Source organism: Pantherophis guttatus, chromosome 3, assembly GCF_059756535.1.
Source record: "Pantherophis guttatus breed Tessera chromosome 3, ASM5975653v1, whole genome shotgun sequence".
Taxonomy (NCBI): domain Eukaryota; kingdom Metazoa; phylum Chordata; class Lepidosauria; order Squamata; family Colubridae; genus Pantherophis; species Pantherophis guttatus.
This window is the reverse complement of record NC_142065.1, coordinates 61,518,087-61,540,816: the sequence shown is the minus strand read 5'-3', so window position 1 is coordinate 61,540,816 and position 22,730 is coordinate 61,518,087. Positions and strand designations below refer to the sequence as shown.

Here is a 22,730-nt window from a genome sequence, read left to right as displayed (position 1 = left end):
GGAAAATAATCTAAATTATTGTTCATCATCGCTGTTCATTTTGAAAATGAATTCAAAATTCATTTCATTTTGGAAATGAACTCTAAATTCAAATATAAAAGAATCCCCCTTCCCATTTGTTTGCTTGTCCCAAATGGACTTTTAGATTACATGCAGTGATTTAATTTTAACTATTGAAAGAAAAGTAAAATTACTTCTCTATTTTCTTAAAAATATTTATGATGAGCTCTGTACTTAACACATAGTAACCGTTTTTTAAATGTGAATACTGCACACTGTGTAAAAATACTGGAAATCTAAATGCAGAAAAGGATTCTTTACAATTAATAAGACACTGGAAAAAGATGCTAGTAAGATTCAGTGGGAAATATTTTTCATTGTTTTGTAATAAATATCATTGCAGTGTCAGTTTTGATAACTTTAACAAAGTTACAGTAAATATATGTATTGGCTATCATTGCAAAATAAAATTTACTTAATGAAATAAAATATATTTCCTCTCATAAAATTCTAGAATATATTATAAATAATATAGTCCTATTCTTGTCCAGTCATAAGGAAGATCCATCCCCACAAATAGACATGATTGTTAGGCAAGTTTCACCATATACAAAGTAAGCTTCTCAGAAATAGAATATGCATTTATATATATAATCACAACCCCTCCTTCTCAGATACATATATTAAATAAGTCATTGGCCAGTGGTGACTATGTTTTGCATGTAGAATGCCTGAGATTCAATCATTAAGAACTTTAGGACTGGAAAAATTCCTACTTGGAAACTTGAAGAGATGCCTCCAGTCGGTTCCAAGGATACTGAATTAAGTAGATCCATATGTTTGTTCCCCTGCTTCTACAGAGGATGTGGAATTCAAACTTATAGTTCTGACAGGTAGAAATATAATAAATATACCACTGAAATTAGAATAAGATATACCGTCCGAGTCTGTATCTATATTAAACCCTAGTTCATATTATAATGTATTACTCCATCCCCATAAATTATAAACTCTGTCTCTAAGCATATTTCAAAACAACTTTTATTGGTGGAATTATGATGTCACCCCATTTCTGCAAACTGGGTAGATCTGTCAAGATATACCAGATCCTAACTTGTCTTGAACCTAATGGTTCCCAGTCCTCGACTTACAACCATTTGTTTAGTGACAGTTTGAAGTTACAACGGCACTGAAAAAAGTGATTTATGACCATTTTTCACACATATGACTGTTGCAGCATCCCCATGATCATGTGATCAAAATTTTGATGCTTGGCAACTGGTTCATATTTATCCCGGTTGCAGTGTTCCAGAATCATGTGATCACTTTTTGTGACCTGTTGACAAAACCAACGGGGAAGCCACATTCACTTAATTCTGTAACTAACTTAACTGCAGTGATTTGCCTAACAACTATGGCAAGAAAGGTCATAAAATGGAGCAAAAGTCACTTAACAAATGTCTTGCTTAATAACATAAATTTGGGGCTTAATTGTGGTTGCAAGTCGAGGATTACCTGTAATTGGGTAAAATTGTTTGATAAACCAAGTACCCTTGATCAAGACTTGGCTCATTTTATGCACATATAGGTTATATCAGAGATTGTCCAGGATAAACCTGTTCATACACTGTTTATTGCCGGTGCTACTCTTGATCTCTTGCTCGTGAAGTTAGAAGGGTATTGAGTGGAGAATGCATGTGGCAATTACTCTGTGTAATACTTTCCAGAGGGCTCTTATGTCAGGTGAATTCTTACAAATTTCTGATGTTGGACAAAAAGGGGTTGCTTTATTTGCTTTTGCAAATAGCTAAACGTTTGTCTTGAATCTGAAATCCATTAAAACAGTAAGGCTTAAATTATGTGCAACTAAGACCTTGTTTATAAGGACACCTAGTCAACCAATAACAAGGAATAATTATTTGAAGATGAGTTGGGGGAAATATATATGATCATTAATTCTGTGATAGATAAATGAGGATGATATTTAATGTTTTATTTAGCATACTTCTAAAAATGTGGGAACAAGGGAAAAGTTGGTGAAATGTTGTTACATTTGTTGTAGCATTAGTTAGCGTCAGCTTGCTGTCAACTTTGTTGCTAAGAAATGTGTTAAATAGCTTCAAGCAACCAGTTATAAACTACACACGTGCAGTATGTTTTATTGTACTAAAGCCTTCTAACTTGTGAGTTGTTCAAAGCTTTAGTATGACTTAAATACTTTGAATATACTTTCTAAATGCTAGTTTCATTACTTTAAAATATAACTAGAAATATGATAAAAATCAAACAGTTCAACTTATTTTTAATACATTTTATATTTTTGCACTTAACCAGGTGTTCTAGTTCTTGGATTAATGGAATTGATTGATATTAATCAAGAATATATGCAGTATCAACTCTTGAAAATTATACTAAGTGAATTCAAAGTTAGCCATAGTCACTGGAGCTAAAATGCAGGGATCCATGATAATTACTGCGATTACACACCCAGCAATTTGTATATTACTTTATATAGGTGTTGATTAGGGCCGTAAAAACCATCCTAAATTAACTTAATAAACCACCTCTCCAAACCTATTGCTTAGAGCAGGGCTGTCAAACTCCCAGCCCTCAAGCTGGATGTGTTACATGCTGGCCATGTGAAGGGGAGAAAAAGTCCCAATACATCACGTGACACCGCTGTGACGACATGAGTTTGACATCCCTGGCTTAGAGCATCAAAACACCATATTTCTTAAGACCCATATTGCTAGTTCAAGGCCGTTTCCCACTTTTCTGTGTTTGTACTAAAACTTTAAAAAGGGATTTTGAAGCTTTTAAAAGATGCAGCTGCTGCTATGTTCCAAATATTTTTCTCAGAAAGACAAGCTTCTCTCTAAATGACTCTCACATTGCAGTGATTATTTAATATAATATATTTATGAGCAGATTTTTACAAATTTGAGTAACTTTAGTAGTCACACAAATTGTAATTGCTATTGATAGATCATAATTCTTATTATGCTACTAAAATGTTAAAATACTAACATTCTTCATTTGAAGAATGAAAGTTATTGTAATGGTTACAGTGTTGGATTAAAACTGGAGAGATTAACTTTATGTCTGCTCTCAGTTTTGGAAATTGATAGGTTTAGATCATCTTTCTGAGACCACTCTACTGAAGAGATTGTTGTGAGGATTAAATAAGGGTGTTCCTATGTAAACTCTTTTGGAAAATAGGCAAGATGTAAGTCTAACAAATAAGTAGGAAACTTTAAAAACTGAGCCTTTTTCAACAATTAAGTAAATAGTAGGTTTCAAATTCTTTAGAGCTCAGTAGGTTGTAATTTTTTGCATTACTGCATCCTCCCCCCCCCCCAAAAAAAACATGTACCCATATATGCTTTGGTACAATTTGTTTATTGTTTAAATAATAAGTATAATTGAAACACACTTTATTTAAAAGTGTATTTTTTTCATCCTTGTAAAGCTGTCAGAATATATGAATAAAACTCTAATTTGCATAGCTTTAGAAATTCTAATTTAAAGTATTAAGTTACTAAAGTATTAAGTATTCAGTCTTTTGTTGTATTTCTCAAGCCCAGTTTTCTGACTTTATGTTTTCACAGAATCAAGTAGGTTGCCACCATATGAATATGTTTCCCAGGGAAACAGAAGCTGTTGTTGGTATAATTTTTCTCCTCCTACCAGTACTGTTTTGTATGTTCTGCAAATATGCTTTAATAGGTTGAGAAACCCTCTGAAGTAGATTTGGAGGCATTAACAAAGCTGCGGGAGGAGAAAAGATAGTCAGAAATGCATTTTAAAAATACGCATAGCTCTCATCTTTTTTGTGATGCTACCTCCATATATGTATATCTGATAAGGAATCTAAACGTGTATAAAATTTGCTTCCTTTTATCAAATTGGGTTTAATCCAGGGTGGATAAAAATCAATGATTTTTTTAATTTAAATCAGATTTTTTTTATTTAAATCGGATTTTTTTTTAAATTTTTATCAAATTTATTTTAATAAAAAACTTTTGAAATAAAAATCTATCGTAAGATAGTTTTCTATTTAAGATACATAAATAATTTAGTTTATTCAGCATGAAATGGAGTTTAGTTATGTAGCATGAGGCTGTATATTCTGCAATGCTGGGACTATCGGTGAGTCAACAGTGGGTCAAAGGAGTAGCAGAGATGACAGTTGCTCTTTAAAAATTATGATTTAAATCAAGTTGATTTAAATCAAGCCTTTTTACTAGTGATTTAAATCATGATTTAAATTGTGATTTAAATCAACTTGATTTAAATCAAATCCACCCTGGTTTAATCTACTTGATTATGGACAATGAATCAATTCACTGAATCATTCAATAAAATGAAATAGTGACACTCAGAACAGAAACAAACAGCACAGAAAAGAACCCCATGATTACATATAGAAACATTATATACTTTAAAAATTCCAGGGTGAATTCTTCCGTTCAAAGTAAGGAGAAGAATCTCTAGATGCTGCTGAACTACTATAAAACTCCTAACAGCTCAGGCTAGGATGTTCAATAATAATCAAGGTCAAAGTAAAATCAACAAGATATGTAATTAATATTCTTACAAGTGTAGTTGGAATAGTCACTTTAATTACATCTGATTGCCATTATATCAGTAGCAAATGTCAACTGAGACATTTCCAATTGAAGTGATATACGTATATCTCTTCATAAACCACTTCTGAAATAAATACCTGTTTCAAAAAAAAATATTAATGGATCTACTTTGTAGAGGAGCATTCTATAGAACATAGAATGTGTACTAATATTTACCAATCATGCTCAACTTTATTAGTGTTAATGGAACATAAGCCCCATTTCATACAAACTGTACAAAATAACAGGTAAATCAATTTAAAGAAGATCACAGGCTCTATTAGAAAAGCTATCTGAAATCATTTTCCCTCCTTTTTGGTCAAAGATAGAAATGTACTTCTCGTGTAATATTACATTTTCAGGCCAGAGTAAAAAAACATTGGAACAAAAATAAACCAGAACCATCCAAAATGCACTTCTGAGTTTTATTATAAGTGATTGTAATAAATACAGTGTGGATGTTTCTGCTTAATGCAGAATTCATTTAAGAAAATCAGAATACATTTGATGTGTTTGATAATTGTCAATAAACCAGTCCAAAGAGAGATTCATACCTCAGGTTCTTTGAGCCACCTCCATTTAACATCTTCCCAAAGTAGGATGAAAATGACCATGATTTGTCAATCTAATTCTGCACCCTTACATTTCCTGCACAACTTTTTTTTCAACTTCTGACTGCTTTTTGGGAAGTAGTTCATTTTTCATTACAAGAAGAAATGCCATGTTAAATATTTTCCTTTTATTTTGTGATCGTTGAAAATTCCATGTGGCAAAGAATGGCAATTCTGAGATAATTTCTGTATCTAATTTGGGCCAAATTTTGAAACCAGTTGCAATGATATAATATAAATTGAACTGGAAGTTGTGGTATAGCACAGTAATGTTCAAGAATTCAATCACTCCATTCCTCCTTATTTTGGAGAATGAAAATTTCCAGTCATATTTCGGCTATTTCATAGTCTCTCTTGAGGCTTCTGTGCATTATTAGTGGTAAATTTGGGTGTGGCGCTCATGGAACTAGATGTATCAATGCATTTGTTCTAGTGGTATTTAATATTTTTTGAAGTATTCTAAAGCAATTAATTCTCAATTTATCATTATAAATTGCACTTAGTTTATAGGGTGTACCCTTGGAGTAGCAGAGTCACTCAGCAATACTTTAGAATTGGCCACAATTAAAAAATTCCTAAAGATCAGCTGATACCATAATGAGTATAATTTCTTGCCCTCTAGAATGTAGATAAATTGAGATGTTTTGAACTGAAAGAACAAAATGTACTTAAGTAAGTCAAAAGGATACATTTTGTCTCGAAAAGCAGATACATTTTCCCTGGCTTTTTCCTTAGCCAATATATTACATGAAGGGGGAAAAACTTGTGTTGAAATAGGAGAGCAAGTAATATTTATATTACCATCCCAAGAATTTTTTCTTTAGTCAGAAAGTTATTTACTTTTAGTGCCTGGAACAATATACTGCCTTATTGCTCCTATTGTACCTCTCAGTTCATCTGTGATTGGCTTTAGTAATTTTACTTTTATAAAAGCATTCCTAAACCTAAATATTGGGATTTAATTTTGACTCGTCTTTTTGGCAGGAAGAGTAACTGTATTTAATTTTAGTAGCTCTGTGTACAGAGTTAACAGTGATTGCTATTTAATTCTTGTGGACTTCTGAAAGTCCTTTTAATTAATTGGTTACTTGGGACAACTTGTTAAAAGTCAGTGTGATCCTCAGAACTAACAAAAATATAAATAGGTACATTGCACAAAAAGCAACGTATTGCAAGACACTGAAGAAATTCTAATCACTGAAATATTTATACATAATGAAAGGGCTTTAATTTTAAATTGGGCTTCTAAAAAGCCTGGAAAATACCTATAGTCTGAATCTAAGCTGGATTCTAGTTTTCTCTTGGTGACATAATTTCTGGCAGGAAAAAACTATACATTCTTTCTCCCTACATTTTCTGCAGTCTTGCTAGTACAGTACTGCTGCTGCATTAAGCAGCAGAGAATATGCAAGGATGGAGGCATTTCTCTTTTCGTTGCTTATAAAGGTTAAAAGTTAGGGTTTCCCCCACATTTGCAGAAAAAAAAAAAATCCCAGACTCTCCAAACATCTTGACTTTGAGCAACCTACTCTACTGTTGTTTGAAAGAGCAAGAAATAAGAAAAACAGGGAGCCATCAAAATCTATATAGTATTTTTAGAATGAGGAATATTCTTCTCCATTTTTGGATCTTAAATCTGAAATAGGTTGCACTGAGGGAAAATGTATAACTGGTCCAATATCATCTGCAAAACATTGTGCTTAAGTTTGGATATTTTTATAATATTCTTCAAATTTCTGTGTAAGGGCTGCAGCGCATCTATTTTTGGAAAAAAAAGTTCTGGAGCAGTTGATTATCACTGCATATGGAAGATAGTCAAGCATGGGAACTTTTTAAATGGTCTGGCTTCAATCATACAGTATTTGAATAATCAGTTTGAAAAATGTGAAAAAATATTTTTATGTAAATTTGCAGAAGATAAAACAGACCTTGAAAACAGTGTGATGCAGAAGAAAATTAAAATCCCCAAGCTCTCTCTCAATCACCTAGAAGAAACGGGGGAAATTACAGATTATGGGGATGAAGATATGGAACTTAGACACTGTAAGGTATTGAAGCCTGTTTGTTGGTTTGTTCTTTCTTTTTTTCTAATTTTGGATGTGCTTTATTCTACCGCAAATCCATTTCAGAATGTCAAGGATTCTTTCGTTCTTTAGCATACAGAAATGCAGATTGCAATTTTTATGCACTTTTAATGAAAATTAAGTCCCATTAAATACAATGGGACTTGATTTACAAAAATACATTGAAATATTGGATTAGAATTGGAATGTGAATACTGTACAACAAAGAGTTCCGAATGTTTCAATCTATACCTTTCTCCTTTATATTCTTATGACATTATTTTCATTTTGTTTGATACGAACAAATATTGGGTTAGCAAAATTGAGTTATTTGGAATTATTTTTAAAAATGGTGTGATTATTTTTGAAGAATGATTACTAGTTTTTATAGTAGCTTGTGCAACAAGATTTCTTGTAGTGCTGTTATTTCATTTTCAGGAATAAATATTTTTACAGTGGACAAGCTGAAATATAACTAGGACAGCATTTTTTTATACTTACAATTCATATGCAACAATTTTAAGAACCATATGTCTTTATTTTTATTTGAACTTGTTTGAATTTGGAAGGGTAACAAAATTAATAAAGCAGTAGCTCTGTTATATCAGAGAATGCTCTAGTTCTCCATGAACAAAAAGTGTGCCAAATATTCAGGCACTCCTGCAGGACACAATGTTTGTATGGAATTTGAGTGTCAAATTAAGTTCTCTATGACTGGTTTGGATAACAAGCTAAGCTACACAGTTAAATAAGTGCATTATAAATGGTGTGTATGTGTTCTTGTGTGTATGAAAAACATATAGTCAATTAAATAATAGTTTGTACAGGGTGATATTAATCTTGCCATCTGGGAACTTTCTTTAAAGTAGATTTCGTAGCAAAATTCACTGCGTTTGAAAAAAACATCCGTGCAAAATATCTTCCTATTTTCGTATTAGAATACATTTAAAGTTTCGTGTCTGTAGCAAGGGTTTTCAGACACTGCAGTACTGTGACTCTCTAAAATGATAAATAAATGCAGGTGACCCCTATATAAATAAAAATAAAGATTTCATTAAGTTTAGGGCAAGAAATACATGTACTTACATGTACTTTGTTTCAATAATGAAATGTTAATGTGTGTATCATAGTAGTTCCCATACTTTTCAATATTTCAGCTGCCTGGTGCAGACAAAGAATGAGTTTGAGAGTGTTGCTGTTTGAGCTCCTCGAAGCTGTTTGTGATCCCTCTAGGGCAGTGGTTCTCAACCTGTGGGCCGCGACCCCTTTGGGGGTCGAACAACCCTTTCACAGGGGTCACCTAAGACCATCGGAAAACACATATTTTCAATGGTTTTAGGAATAATTTTATGGTTGGGGGTCACCACAACATGAGGAACTGTATTAAAGGGTCACGGCATTAGGATGGTTGAGAACCACTGCTCTAGGGAATCCCAACCCATAGTTTGAGAAAACGTATTCAATAGATAACTTTTTGCACCCATCTTGTTTAAAAATATATAGGTATAGCATTCACACATTTTGTCTAATGTCAGGATGAGAATGCTCAATGAATACCACAAGGAAACCCATATGAAGCACCATACAAATAAGAAGTATGACAACCACTATAAAATGTGTATAACATATGATTTTTCCCCCAGGTTTTGCTTATGTGATAAAATTGTGGAGAGCAGTTTTGGTTCATCAGTTACATATTACACATCAAAGCTCTCCCAGTTTAGCCTGCTATTGGGCACTGTGCAATATTCAGCCATATTTCTATCGAGGTAAGTGGGGTTTCTGAGGAAAGAAGCATTAGCTGTCTAAGCAGTATTAGCACTTGGTGCTCCTGGAATATGTATGCCCCCTCTTAATTCCATTGAGGTTGGATGGGAAATAAATACTTGCACATCTGAGGTACTTACATGGAGAATAATGGCTGCTTGTATTTTCATTGAGTTATAGCTTAATGCCAACATTAAAGAGAAACAGCATATGTAATGTCAGGAATACAAAAATAGCATTAGTTGGTGATATTTGGGTTATATTTATTTAAATGTTTCTATTTTTAAGAAAAAAAACCCCTGCAATATTCTTGAAAAAGCTACTTGGTTACCATCATTGTATCCAGTCATTTTTAATTTCTGGTTAAACATTACATATACATACATACATACATTAGAATATATTCTAAGTTAGTTTATGTAAATTATTTAGTATATTTATTAAGTTTTTAACCTTGTTTTCAGCAATCACTAGATTTATTTTAACCCAACTTTGAAACATTCTGCATTTTCATCAGATTTTTTTTCACACTTTCAAAATCAAATCTTTAAAATGGTCATAGATCAGAATTAAGTGGAGTGGGGTTGAGTGTCTGGTTCTCTCAATTAAGAAGCGTAGAAGATCACCAAGAGCCTAAAAAAATTACGAAAAGCTGGAAGATGTAAAAATAACAAAGTTTAAAGAACAAGAGTCTAAAAGAATCTAAAGGAAGGGGTAGGAGCATTAGATAAGTATAAAGAAAAATAAAAGGTTAATACATGGAAGACTATATCAAACTCCAGAGAACTCAAGGTACTCATTAAGTCTAGTTTATATCATTGATCATCCAATGAATCTTGAGCACTGCTGTGCAGAACCTGCCAATATTGTATTGTGTTGTGACATGGTGAGCACCCCCAGTGGTGAGCACCCCCCTCGGGGTCCCAGGCCAACCAGTAGTAGCTCATGTTTTCTATAGCTATAGTATACTGGCATCTGCAGTTCATTCTAGTGAAAGCTTCAGTGGTAATTCATTTTCTGAATATGGATGCTTCACATTCAAATTTTCTTTTAAATGCTAGTAATACTATCCAAAAGAAGGATTTTCACTTTGCTAATCAGAATACCTAATAGCAGCCATGCCGTTTCATTTTTTCATGGTATGGAGATAAAGACATGTTTTAATGACATTTCAAACACAAACTAATGAGAATAACACTAGATGAGAACAACCTTTGTGAATATATTTTTGGACTTATTCCTGATCAGCTATCTAAAGGAAAGATTTTCTTTTCTTTTTTTAAATACTCATCTACATTTTGATATGATGGGGTAAAAACGAAATTATAATCCAAATTTTGTCTAAAAAGTGGAATTTCTCTTTTATTAAGTGGTTTGTCAAGAGCAGGGATTTCTCATTGCTGAAATTATCAGGCACTGAAGTAAAAAGTCAGCATAGGCAGAACTGAACCAGAAACCTCAGCTATCCTGCAGTTCATTCATTGGGTAAGCCTAAGAAGTTGGTGCATGTTAATATAACCTATGTTTTTAAAACAAATATCCTTTCTTCAGTTATGACAAAAAAAAAAATTATCCAAATTAGTAACTTTGTTGTATCTTATTTATAACTGATTCATCACTTGTACAGTTATAATAATTTTTTCATATTTTTTATTGCATTACTATTCTTATTTTATGCACTTTTTTCATTTCACCATCATCTCTTTGTCTAGATTCAAGCTATATACAAACATTTCAGTTTTTGAGGGAAGGGAGAAGACTATTTCCATCTCTAAGTGAGCAGATTTCCACTGAAGCTAAAAAACTTAGATTTGTTTTGCACCCTTTAGCTGTTCAAGACAGTTTTGTATAGTCTGAAGTGATGGAAAATGGTCCTCCAATAATGCCCAATCTAATGGCAGATAAATATCTTAAATACAATCTTCTATCAATGTAATTTTACACAAAAAAAATAAATAAAACAAAACTCAATTGACAGTCTTTAGCAGAATATCACATATAGAACAATATCCATTAATGTAGCAACATAAACATGACAGAATTCAGATTATTTATAAGAATAGTTCTTGACTCAACCACAATTGAGTCCAAAATTTCTGTTTTTAAGCAAGACAGTTGTTTTGCCCCATTTTATGACTCTTCTTGCCACAGTTGCTAAGTAAATCACTACAGTTGTTAAATTAGTAACAGATTTAAGTGAATCTGGCTTTCCAATTGATTTTGCTTGTCAAAAGGTCACAAAAGGTGATCACATGACCCCAGGACACTGCAACCATCATGAATATGAGCTAGTGGCCAAGAGCCTAAATTTTGATTATGTGTCCATGGAGATCCTGCAACCGTCATAAGTGTGAAAAACAGTCATGAGTCATTTTTTTCAGTGCCATTGTAACCTTGGTCACTAAACAAATAGTTGTAAGTTGAGGACTACCTGTAGTGTGCTAGCTAAGTATATTTTTCTCCTACAAAGTGTGTAAAAATATTGTTATTACCATTGGAAAGAAGCTTAAGTTTTAAAATTGTGACTTATGACTTTCTGTAGGTTCACAAACATCAAAATGATTTTAATATGGGAGAAGAATCAGCTGCTCTGTATCAAAATTTACACTTTAGCATAATGTTGAATAATGTTAAACTAAAAATTATTATATTTTACTGAAAGCTTATCTTGATGTTCATGCTTTTAAAATTAAAGAACATCCTATAATTTAATGATAAAAGCTGAGCTGTTAAAACTGATTACACCAATTTCTGGAAAATTATCAACAACACAATATTTATGACTAACAGGAAAAAGGAAAGAATTGTCTTTTAGTGATTTATCAATGTACTGAATGGTTATATCAAGGCAAGAAGAAATTATTCCCAAAGAGAAGGATTGCTTTTAAAGAAGTCTGCATTGTGATCTATTAAAGAGTGTTGGCAGAGAATGTCATTACGTAATGGAAAACAACTTACTGCTTTTATTTCAGTCAGATTGTGATTGTTTTCAGAGTTAGGCTTTTTAATTGCTCGAAGAATGAGTGTCTACTTTGATACTCTTTAAAAGCAGATAATAATTGCATTTTTGAGCAGATACTTTGACATCAGTAGAATGTAATCTTTAAAATTTTCTGGAATAATCAGTTTTGCTTGAAAGAATGGACAAAAATGTTAATTATGCGTTTTTTACATTTCACAGTGAATATGTTGACAAATTCTTTCCCTTTGTATATATTAGTTTTTTCACTTACTATTTAGCATCGTTTTATCATGGATATCTTTTCTTTTTAGAACAAAATATACTGTAAAACTAGACTGACTATTCCAGACAAAGTTTTGCATTGAATATTGCAAATTCCTTCAACTTGCCCATCTTCAACATATTCAGCGTGAATATTGCAGGTATATTAACATGCTTGGAACTCAGGCTTTTATTAGTATAGTATTGCATGAATTCCCCAATGCATCTCATAATTACGTGGTTTTTTTACTAAGTTTCTCCTAAGCAATTCTTAGGAAAAAAAGAAAAGAAAGAAAGCTTAGCAAAACTTAAGCATTATGGGTTCCTTATGTCAGATGTTCCCTCCACCTACTGTTCTAAAACAAACTCAGTTTGATAAGGTTAAAACATTCAGTTCTCCAGACTGATGATATCTCTAGATATATGTATAATATAAAGATATACAATACAATAAGACATTATTGAATAATGAAATGCCACTATATTGAGATAAGCTTTGTTCACTTATCCACATCTCAGTTTCCTTAAAACTAAAATAAATTTAACACTGTAATGATATAACATGAGTTATCTTTGCTATTCTTTGCATATTCTAGCTTCATATATGCTGTTTCCTCTATAATTATGACCTTGAGGGAAATAATCCTGTTTTCAAATAAAGCATGTAGTCATTATTTTAAAACTTAAGTATTGTAAGTATATACACGTTGAATTTCTTACCAATTTTGTATAGTGTTTAGCTGGGGCAATCTATATTTACATGGAACCTCGTATTTTACTAGTGTTGGTAGGCAAAGGGGAATAGGTAAATTTGATCTGGAAATATCTTTTAGAGGTTTGGCTGATTATTGCACAGTAATAAATACCATGTTTCTTCCACTAATTCCTTGTATTGTGAAATTCTTAATTATTCTGAACCTTGATGCCCGCTTAAATAGGCAAATCAGTATAAAAATTATCTTTAAATAACAAGCTATAAACATTGCTTTTAAATGCATTCTATCAGTGTCTTCTCCAGGATATTATTAACATAATTTTGGGATTATTTGTCATCTAAATCTAAAGTTTCCAGATGAAGGGATGGTACAACACAGTATTTAATCATTAAAAAATATGTTCAGGTTAATGTTGAATGCACTCTATACAAATGGTACAAACCAAAAAAAAAAAAAGTCAAGAGTGCTCAGAGTTCATGTAAACAGGCTCTGCTTTTTTCTTTTAAATGCTCAAAGCTGCCTGTGTGCCATACTAGGTGCTGCACAGCCATGTATGTCCTTAAATTTTAATTGACTTTCTTGCTGTCAGTTCAGCACCATGTCCGACTGGGTTGGGAATTCACCTTAACTGCACCGACTCCTTAGAGGGACTGAGAGAGTAGTTATTGTGATGAACGATAGTTTGTATAAGCATTTTGGCCTTCTCAGATATAACCTGTGGTTACAGTAATGAATACTTCTAAGTCTCTCTTGAAGTTTAGTGTGATGTCTGAATTGTTCCTATCTTCTCAAACTCCCCCCCCCCAAACAAAAGTTGGCTTTGGATAACACAAATTTTAAAAAAATAATACTTGGGAATGGTAAATGTATCAGTGCATTCCCACTGTTGCTGATTTCCTCTCATACTCATTTAACTCTGCGTCATACATTTTTTAAAAAAAGACTTAGATGGTTATTTATTATGTAACCTTTTCTGGTTATTAAACTGTGTTGGTCCAATGTTCATTAAATGTTCTTTCCTTGAGGATTGTAGTGTGCTCCTAATTTCATTAACTGTTGAACCCTATAGATTTCTGTATGACACAGTATATTAATAATGTGTTTTGTTGTAACATACAGAGACAAGATGGAAAGAAACAGAATGAAGGTACGCATAAAAGCATTGAAGCAGTTGTTGCGCGCCTTGAAAAACAAAATGGAATGAGTCTCAGTAGTAATTCCAGTCCTGAGGCAACATTTATAGAGACTTCAGACAGAATGAACAATATGGACGATGCTGTAGTTCCTCGAGTTCTTTATGAAGAGTTGCTGAGAAGCTATCAGCAACAGCAGGAAGAAATGAGGCACATTCAACAGGAACTTGAGAGAACAAGAAGGCAGCTTGTTCAACAAGCAAAAAAGTTAAAGGAGTATGGGACATTAGTGTCAGAAATGAAGGAGCTAAGAGATTTGAACAGACGGTTACAGGATGTCCTGCTTCTCAGATTAGGCAGTGGTAAGTACTTGCATATGTGGGACATGTTCAAGAATTGTTTTAACTCAGGTTCATTTAAATATTCACAAAGAAATCAAGCTATTGAATCCAGTAGGTATTTTAATGACTGCAGCAAGTTCCTACTTACAGAGTTGCAGTTGGAAAAACGCCCCTTTTTCATTATATGCCCTTAAAAGCTGCTCTAAGGATTGTAAAAAGGAATGTATTTTACGAAATTAACTTTGAGAAGCATAGTTTGATTGTTTTTACAAATTCAGTCATTCTTTACAATATAGTTACGGTTATGAATCTTCATATTTCATAATCAATAGAAGAGTTATTTATTTTCAATATAGCCACCCAGAGTTACCCTGTGGTAAAATGGCCAATAAATTTGATAAATAAATAATAAATAAATAAATAAATATATTTAGAATTAATGGTAGAGTATAATATGTTACTAATATGAATGACTAACAAGGAGGAAAGTCATTTGTATATTTTTTTTTTAAATGTGGATTTAGTGTTTTACATTATTATTTGAATAATGAAACAGTTTTGAGTTTTCTGTGTTGTACTTGTGCTTTTAATCTCAACAAGTGCTTTTGAATAGAAATCGAAAATAGGAAAGCAAAGTTCCATCAGAGTATCCTGATGGCAAATTTAATTGGCTGTTTGGTACAGTCACTGTTCATGAAGACTATTTCCTTTTACTTATCCTTACCTTACTCCCTTTTCTACTTTTCTGACTTAGAAAAACTCAGTTCTTAAAGATAGAGATGAAAAAAGGGAAGAGGAAGCAGATTTTTATTTACTCCTTTACTTTATCTAGACTGCAAAGTGCTATGGAAGTAGAAATGGAAGAAAAGAATGTTTTTCTTTTTGTGTCTCTTTGCTACTGACATATTTGTCTTCCTGAATGATAAACCTTTCACAAGCAAGAGGTGAAATAAAAAAGAAAGAGGAGGGATTCTTGATCCAACCAGACGGGAGTACACAGCACACAATAATTAACTTTCTTTTGCTGCTAGATATGAGACTCTTCCTAGTATTTTTCACACAAGTGCAAGATCCACTTTTTATTTTTGGCTCAGCCAAGTGTTGTATCAGGGATTGACTTGTCACCTAAGCCTGACATCCTGGCCTGAGTCAGATGCTCAGCTGCCTTTCATGCCTAAAATGGAAATAGAACTCACAGCCTCTTGGTTTTTAGCCTGGTGCTTTAACTATTGGCCAAACACTGATTTTTTTTTAATGGTATCAAATCAAATACTTGCTAAATTTTAGATATGTTGTTGTACAGTAAATGTAAATTTCAAACTGAACCATAAGAGTTGCTCTTAGCAAAAGGAACTTTGAGCAGATTAAACTAACAATAGTTAAATTGTTTTGTTGCTAAATGCTTTTATTCTGGTTTATTGTAGTATTGAATACTCAATAGATTTGTGTTTTTACCATTCCCCCCATTATGATACCCATATATACATATGGATAAGCTCATCTCTGGATAAGTAGATTCTCAAACTTTTAATCAAAATACCTTTAAAAATACACCATCCATAGATAAGCCAATTGTAAACATTAAAACATGAAAATGTTGATGGTTGGCAATGGATGGTTTTTACACAAGTATATATGTTATGCACAGATTACTACTGCTTGTGGATACGAGATAGGAAGCTTAAGACATATGTTTACATAGAAAATGCAGTCTTCTTTAGTCAGTCCTTTTGATCCTATGTAGGTAGAATGAGTTAGTGCTTCTATAGTCAAACTCAAGAGAAGCCCTGAATGGCATAATTGTGCCATTGCTGGAAAGGCAAGGGTAGAGGAAGAAAGTTATACTAAATTGATACTGAACTGTTAAGAATTTTCAAGTTGTTTCCACGTTTCTGGTTCATTGGACTGAGCATGAGAACTAAAATATTAGGACAGTGTTCATCACTTTTTTGTTATATTTATTCGTTTAAGAAATTTATGACCATCAACTGTGTAATGTTGCTAGCTGCAGCAGCGTAAAGCACAAGTACAAAAGTTGTATTAAAATGAGGTAAAAAGACTGCACCATACTCTTATAATGTTCTCTTAACTAATTCCATTGTGCCAGGTAGTATTACAGGAATATAATACAGTAGTGAGTAGATTGTCACAAGAACATGTCTCTTCTGTTCTGTCCCAATACGAAAGAGACTACTGCAAAATAGGAATATCATCTTGCTACTGCTCCCTCTTGTGGTTTCATATAATACTTTTTAAATTATGGATGTTTCCTATATGTACATATGCATGTATGTATACTATATGTATGGATGCACCAAAATCCACACTACCACTATCTAATCTCAAGACAAGATGGCAAAGCAAGTCGTAAGGCCCTTCTTAAAGGCCAGAAGAGTAGGTAACAATCTTAAATTCCAGGGAAATGATGTGCCAGAGAGCTAAAGAAGCTTCCTGGATGAGAAGCAAAATGTCTTCAAAGAAAAACAAAGTACAGTTACCTCTTGAAAAAGCACCTTTGGGTGAGCGCCACAGCAGAAACAGCTCTCTTTCTAGATCCCGTTGGTTGACATTCCTTAGTAAACAAGATCCATAACATGCCGCTATTTTTCCAAAATAATGTCTTGGATTTTTATTATTCACTCTTCTGATATTTAATATCTTAAATTATCTCTTATCTTTTCCATTTATTTGGAATATAAATAGTCAGTTTTACTTGCTACAGTCCTTGTCTTTTAAGGTATGTATTATAGTTGGTTTAATAGTTTTCTAGTTGTTTGAACATACAGTCAGTATCCTACTTATTTTTTGGGGGGGTGGGGGGAGTAATTATGCCCATTAGAAAATTCCATCTTTTGGTTTGCTTTTTTTAATCTTTTAAAAATGTTACATGGATTAATCATACACGGGATTCAAAATCATATAATCAATAGATACAATAATACAGGGAACTTTAATTGAGAAATACCATGAATAAAATTCTCAGACCTGATTAACCAAAGAGAAATGGTACTCTTGTGCATATTACAATACTTTTGTTCTATTTTTGGAGCCATGATGCAAATTCCAGTCAATTAAAGAGTCAAAAGTGAGAGTTGCTTGCTCTCTAACAGCTGCTGATTCCAGTGTATGTAGGCTAAATTTTCTTCACAGAATTTATTAGCTAATATATTCTGAGTTTTCAGGGAGAGTTGAAGGAGACTATGCATGGGATAAATTTATATATACTAAGTATGTTCATATGCCTTTCCTCTGAATTGTGCCTAAAGGTAAATATCCCTAAATTATATTGAAATCAGTAGAATGTAATGCCTACTGGAATTCACCATCTTGATTCACTAAATTTTAGCTTACTGTTACTCAACTATGATTTAAATATAGCATTTAAAAGTTACCTTGCTGCATATCTTAAAATTCCCAGTCTGAGCATTTTGAAATGGCAAGGGCTTTTCTTAAGGAAGGCAAAAGAAGAATTACTATTTTTGCTTCCTGATAGGGTCTCTATCACCTAAAATACTAAGGCAGTATGACTTGCACTACCAGCTCTAGGATCATAGGCAGACAAAATGCCTTCCATTGTGGCTTCCTTTTCTTTAAGAAAGGAAAAAAGTTTCTTCACGGTTCACAGCTACCGTGAATTACCACAAGGAGATCTCCTCAGTACAGGGTATAATCCACGGCTAACGGTTAGGGAATTCTGGGAAGCCAACACATCTTCAAGTTGCCAAGGTTGAGAAACAATGAATTAGAAAAAGTAACATCAATCAGTCTGATTCAGAATCAAATACTAGAAAAGGCGAAAGGGAAAAAAGTGTGGGCGGGTGGGTGGGTCTTTCTATAGGTATTTCATCAGTTACTATGGGGCAAAGGATGCTGGACTAGATTGGCATTTCATCTGACTAAATCAACAGGTTTCTTTTGACATGAAAGAAATCTGGAGATGCTGAACTATAAGGGAAAATTTATATTTCTTGTCTAATTCCTACGCCAGGAGCCTCACTACTGAAAATAGTAAAACTTTTCACCGAAACAAAGGTTTTCCTTCATCTGCATTTGCTGTGCTAAGAAAACACATTTTGTGTTGACTTTCAGAAAACTTCCGTAACTGCACATTTTCTGTTTTGCTTATCAAAGTGCAAAAACTACAAAGTGAGAAACTTTTAAAAAGTAAGCATGATGCATGGCAAATTAGGCAAGCAACCCTAATTAGCAAAAAGACAGTAAAAGGAATTGCATGTCTAATTTGAACATGCTGTGCTGTAAATGCAACTCTTAGTAGTTTCTGAAATTACTGTGAAGTTCAGCTGCCTAGAAAAGGCTTTGATTATTGAAATGTGAAATATTTTGAGCTTTGGAATAAAATGTATTACAAAATATTTGGCCAAATGCTTCTATCTGCTAGGACCTCATGTTTTTGCTGTGGTTCTCTGAATTACTGTAGTAGCATTTATTAACTATGGTGTTTTAAAAAGATTAGTAATTCCATATGTATAAATAACTAACATCAGCAAACAGTAGAAAATTTCATTAAAGATGCATTTATGTTTAAACTTTTAATTTTCCACTTACATCAATTTTATTTGACATTTTGGCTTATATAGGTAGTTAAAGGTGATATATTCATGCTTTGATAAATCCTATCTGTCTTTAGGATGGATAATCTTTTTTAAGGTTTTGCAATTTATGAAATTGACTACTATCCCAACCTAGCAAAAACAGAGTGAACCCTGTGAACAAATGTGAATAGGAAGCAAGTTATTTTTGAATTGGCCTATGCCAGTCAAATCATCAATTTAGAGAAAATATTTGAATCCATGCAAAAAAGCCCATAAAAATTTCTAAATAAATTGAAGATCTCCGCAACTGAGTGAACAATTCAAAAAGTTGATTCAGTTTGGAAATTCAGTTGCCAATGTGTTCAATCTTCAGTTTGAATATTTGTATGACTCTACTTATTAACCAAGTCCAAACCCTTTTTGGTCACATGAAAATAATTGAGATTGTCTTTGGATGTTGGCAATTCTTTCCAACTGTTGATTCTGTCCTTTTCATTTTAAAACACTTAACTAAAAATTTGGTTACAGATGTAACATCTGTGTAATAATATGTAACATGTCATAATACACCTATCACTTCTTTCAGTGATCATGAAAAAATACATCTAAAACAGCTACAATTGTGTATTTCAGTTTGGGTTTAAGAACAAGTGCTGAATTACTTTGAATCTCACATTCCACTTGTTTATGTTCCTTTTTTGAAAATTTTATTAAAATATGATATTTTGAGGGGTAAAAAGGGGGGTAATACCAAAGACTTTTCTTTTAGGCCTAATGGACAAAGAACTTGGAAATTTTTGGGGGAACTTTGATGTTAGATATGTTGACGGCAGCAAGATTACTCTATGCACAAAAATGGAAGGACATTGTGGTTTCCACAATGGATGAATGGCTACAAAAGTTGATGGAGTCAGCAGAGATGGCAAAATTGACTGCTTTGATTAAAGAAAAGAACACAATTAATTTTGTTTCTACTTGGAAACTGCTTTTGGACTTTGTGCTTGAGGTGGAAAAAATGAAACTTTGATTTTGCTGATTAGATAGATTTGTTGTTATAGAAACGGCTAGTATATTATGTAAAAGTAAAAAATTAAAATTTTATGTGATTACCTTATTCTACTGCACCAAAAGGAGTCAGAAGTCAATGCTCTTTTTTCTTTTTCCCTTCCACCTACATATTTTCTGTTCCCCTTTCCTGCCTTATTTTACCATTATTTTCACTTTTCTTTGTATTTCTGTATTTTATATTTTGATAAATTAATAACATTTTGAAACTGGAGAAAAAAAGAGTAATATTTTATTGTCATACTGATTTTGGATTTTAGGTTAGATTAGCATTAATCTGTATGAAGTTCTGCATGTGAAATAGACTACATAATTACATAATGCATTCTTTTTTAAATTAAAGCCTGATGATTTGTTCCTCTTTTTTAAATGATATAGGTCCTGCCCTAGAACTTGAAAAGGTTACACCTGAATCAATTGAACCTGAGCCCGATGTACAGACAGCTTTCAGTGAGGAAGCAAACACGTCAACGTACTACCCAGCTGCTATTCCTGTAATGGACAAATATATTCTAGAGAATGGAAAGGTATTAATATTATACCCATTGCAAATATTTATATTTTCCCTTTAACAATAACTAAGTGAGAAATACCAGCAAAATAAATATGTGAATATATAAATATATACTATTTAAAAAGAGAGAAAGGCATTTCTAAGATTCCTTTAAGCAGAAATAAAAATTCAGCTGAGCAGTCGTTTGAGGCTATTGTGATTAGTCATCTTTCCTCCGTCTTCAGGAATCTTTTGCACTTGGGCATTTGATGGTAACGGCCTTGATGGTGATGGATAAGGAAAGGGCAGAAATATTCAACTGAGAATATTTCATTGGTGTTGGTTGCCTGCCTGCCTTTCTATATTCATCAAGAAAATTAAAATGAATCTCATAACAGGCATATATACTCCAAAGCAGTGTACTTTTATCAGTTCATGACAGAAATGTCAAGTGAATACTTTAGGGACTTTTCCTGAGGTTTTTGCATTTGTTTACCAAAAAACACAAGGTTATGCTTTTGATTATATGCTATGGTTGTGAAAAAACTTCCACATTCTTCTCTAAGCAGGACATAAAGGGAAGAAACATTTATCTTCATCCCAGGAGAACCTTTATGGTGATAAAAACGATTTACAACCAGCCCTCTTTATGGGTTTTCATGTCATTTCATGATTTTGCACATAGTTTAGACAATCAAATTATTTTTAATACTTCATACTTTTCCCAGTGATTGGGTACTATAGATAAATATGTTTTGTGTTAAACATTGTTCCTGCCACTTATGAAGGATGAAACAAACTTTCCAGGTAACCATCATCTGTTATTTCACTTTCTACTCAGGTTCATCTCGGAAGTGGCATCTGGGTAGATGAGGAGAAATGGCACCAGCTGCAAGTAACGCAAGGAGATTCAAAGTATACAAAAAATTTAGCAGTTATGATTTGGGGAACCGATGTTCTTAAAAATAGAAGTGTTACAGGTGTGGCCACTAAGAAAAAGAAAGATGCTGTTCCTAAGCCGCCTCTGTCACCTCACAAGTTAAGCATTGTCAGAGGTAGGTTATTTTGATTATGTGAGTGTTCTTCAAACTACATGAAGCAACGACTAAAAGAATCTTGTTTTCTAATACAGCTGCTGAAGTGACTAGCAGCTTACACAATCCTATGTATATATCTTAGGAAGGGAGCTACAAGTAGTCCTTGAGTTATGATTTCAATTGGGACCAGAATTTCCATTGCTAAGTGATGCAGTAGTAAAGCACATCATGTGAACACAGGGCTTAGCAATGGCAATCCTGGCAGTCCCAGTTTATTGTTTATTATTGTTTATTGGTTCGATTTGTATGCTGCCCTTCTCCGGAGACTCAGGGCGGCTTACAATGCGTTAAGCAATAGCCTTCATACTTTTGTATATGCCTGCTTAGTAGGGCTTTTGGCCCTCCCTAAGCAGTGTTCCTTTTTATATAAAGTCAGCTTATTGCCCCTACAATCCGGGTCCTCATTTTACCTACCTCGGAAGGATGGAAGGCTGAGTCAACCTTGAGCCTGGTAAGATTTGAACATGCAATAATTGCAGGCAGCTGGTGTTACTTAACAGCACTTTAGTCTGCTGCACCACCAAGGCACCAGTTGCGTTTGATAACCAAATCCAACCCTTCATTAGGCAAGAAACCTCCCGATTTAAGCCATTTCTGGCTTGGTCCCTCCCAGTTCCAAACCTAGAAGCCACTCCTCCACAGTGATCAAGATATACCTCAACTCCCATCAGTGTGTGACTCATCAATCATTTATTATAGAAATGCCAACAGTGGCCCTGTTGACTACATCCTAACGTTCTCCCACCAAAATCATGTATGTGTTCCTTATGACCTCCACCTCTAGTGCCATTGACATTTTGTTCAGCTGCTAGATACCTTTGACCTTAGGGTATTGCTAAGAAATTCCTGGAAGCTTAGCATTTCAGATAAATCAACCATCAATTATTAATAGAGATAAACCACATTTACACATTATTAAAGAGACAATTAAAAAAACAAAGAAGGAAACAAAAAGACCAAAACACATCCTCCCCAGCAGTCTACACCCAGATAATCAAGCATAAAACAGTACCATAATCAAGCAGCTACCATGGAGAAAA

The 22,730-nt window shown here is 33.2% G+C and overlaps 1 protein-coding gene across 22 annotated transcripts in view; it reads left to right on the top strand.

The window, feature by feature from the left end:
* Positions 1-22,730, top strand: part of LOC117664199 (AGBL carboxypeptidase 4) — an 836,143-nt gene that overhangs the window by 456,817 nt on the left and 356,596 nt on the right. For 4 of the 22 annotated variants that reach the window (XM_060689907.2, XM_034415045.3, XM_034415046.3 and 1 more), the window contains 4 exons: positions 7,154-7,287; positions 14,128-14,503; positions 20,479-20,627; positions 21,435-21,648. The exons of 2 other annotated variants lie outside the window; for them this stretch is intronic. In XM_060689907.2, the coding sequence (XP_060545890.1) occupies positions 7,154-7,287; positions 14,128-14,503; positions 20,479-20,627; positions 21,435-21,648 (873 nt within the window). Of the gene's footprint in view, positions 1-7,153; positions 7,288-8,945; positions 9,072-10,439; positions 10,555-12,342; positions 12,454-14,127; positions 14,504-20,478; positions 20,628-21,434; positions 21,649-22,730 lie in introns of all 22 variants that reach the window. 16 more of the 22 variants (XM_087889713.1, XM_087889715.1, XM_087889716.1 and 13 more) reach the window with 8 other exon arrangements.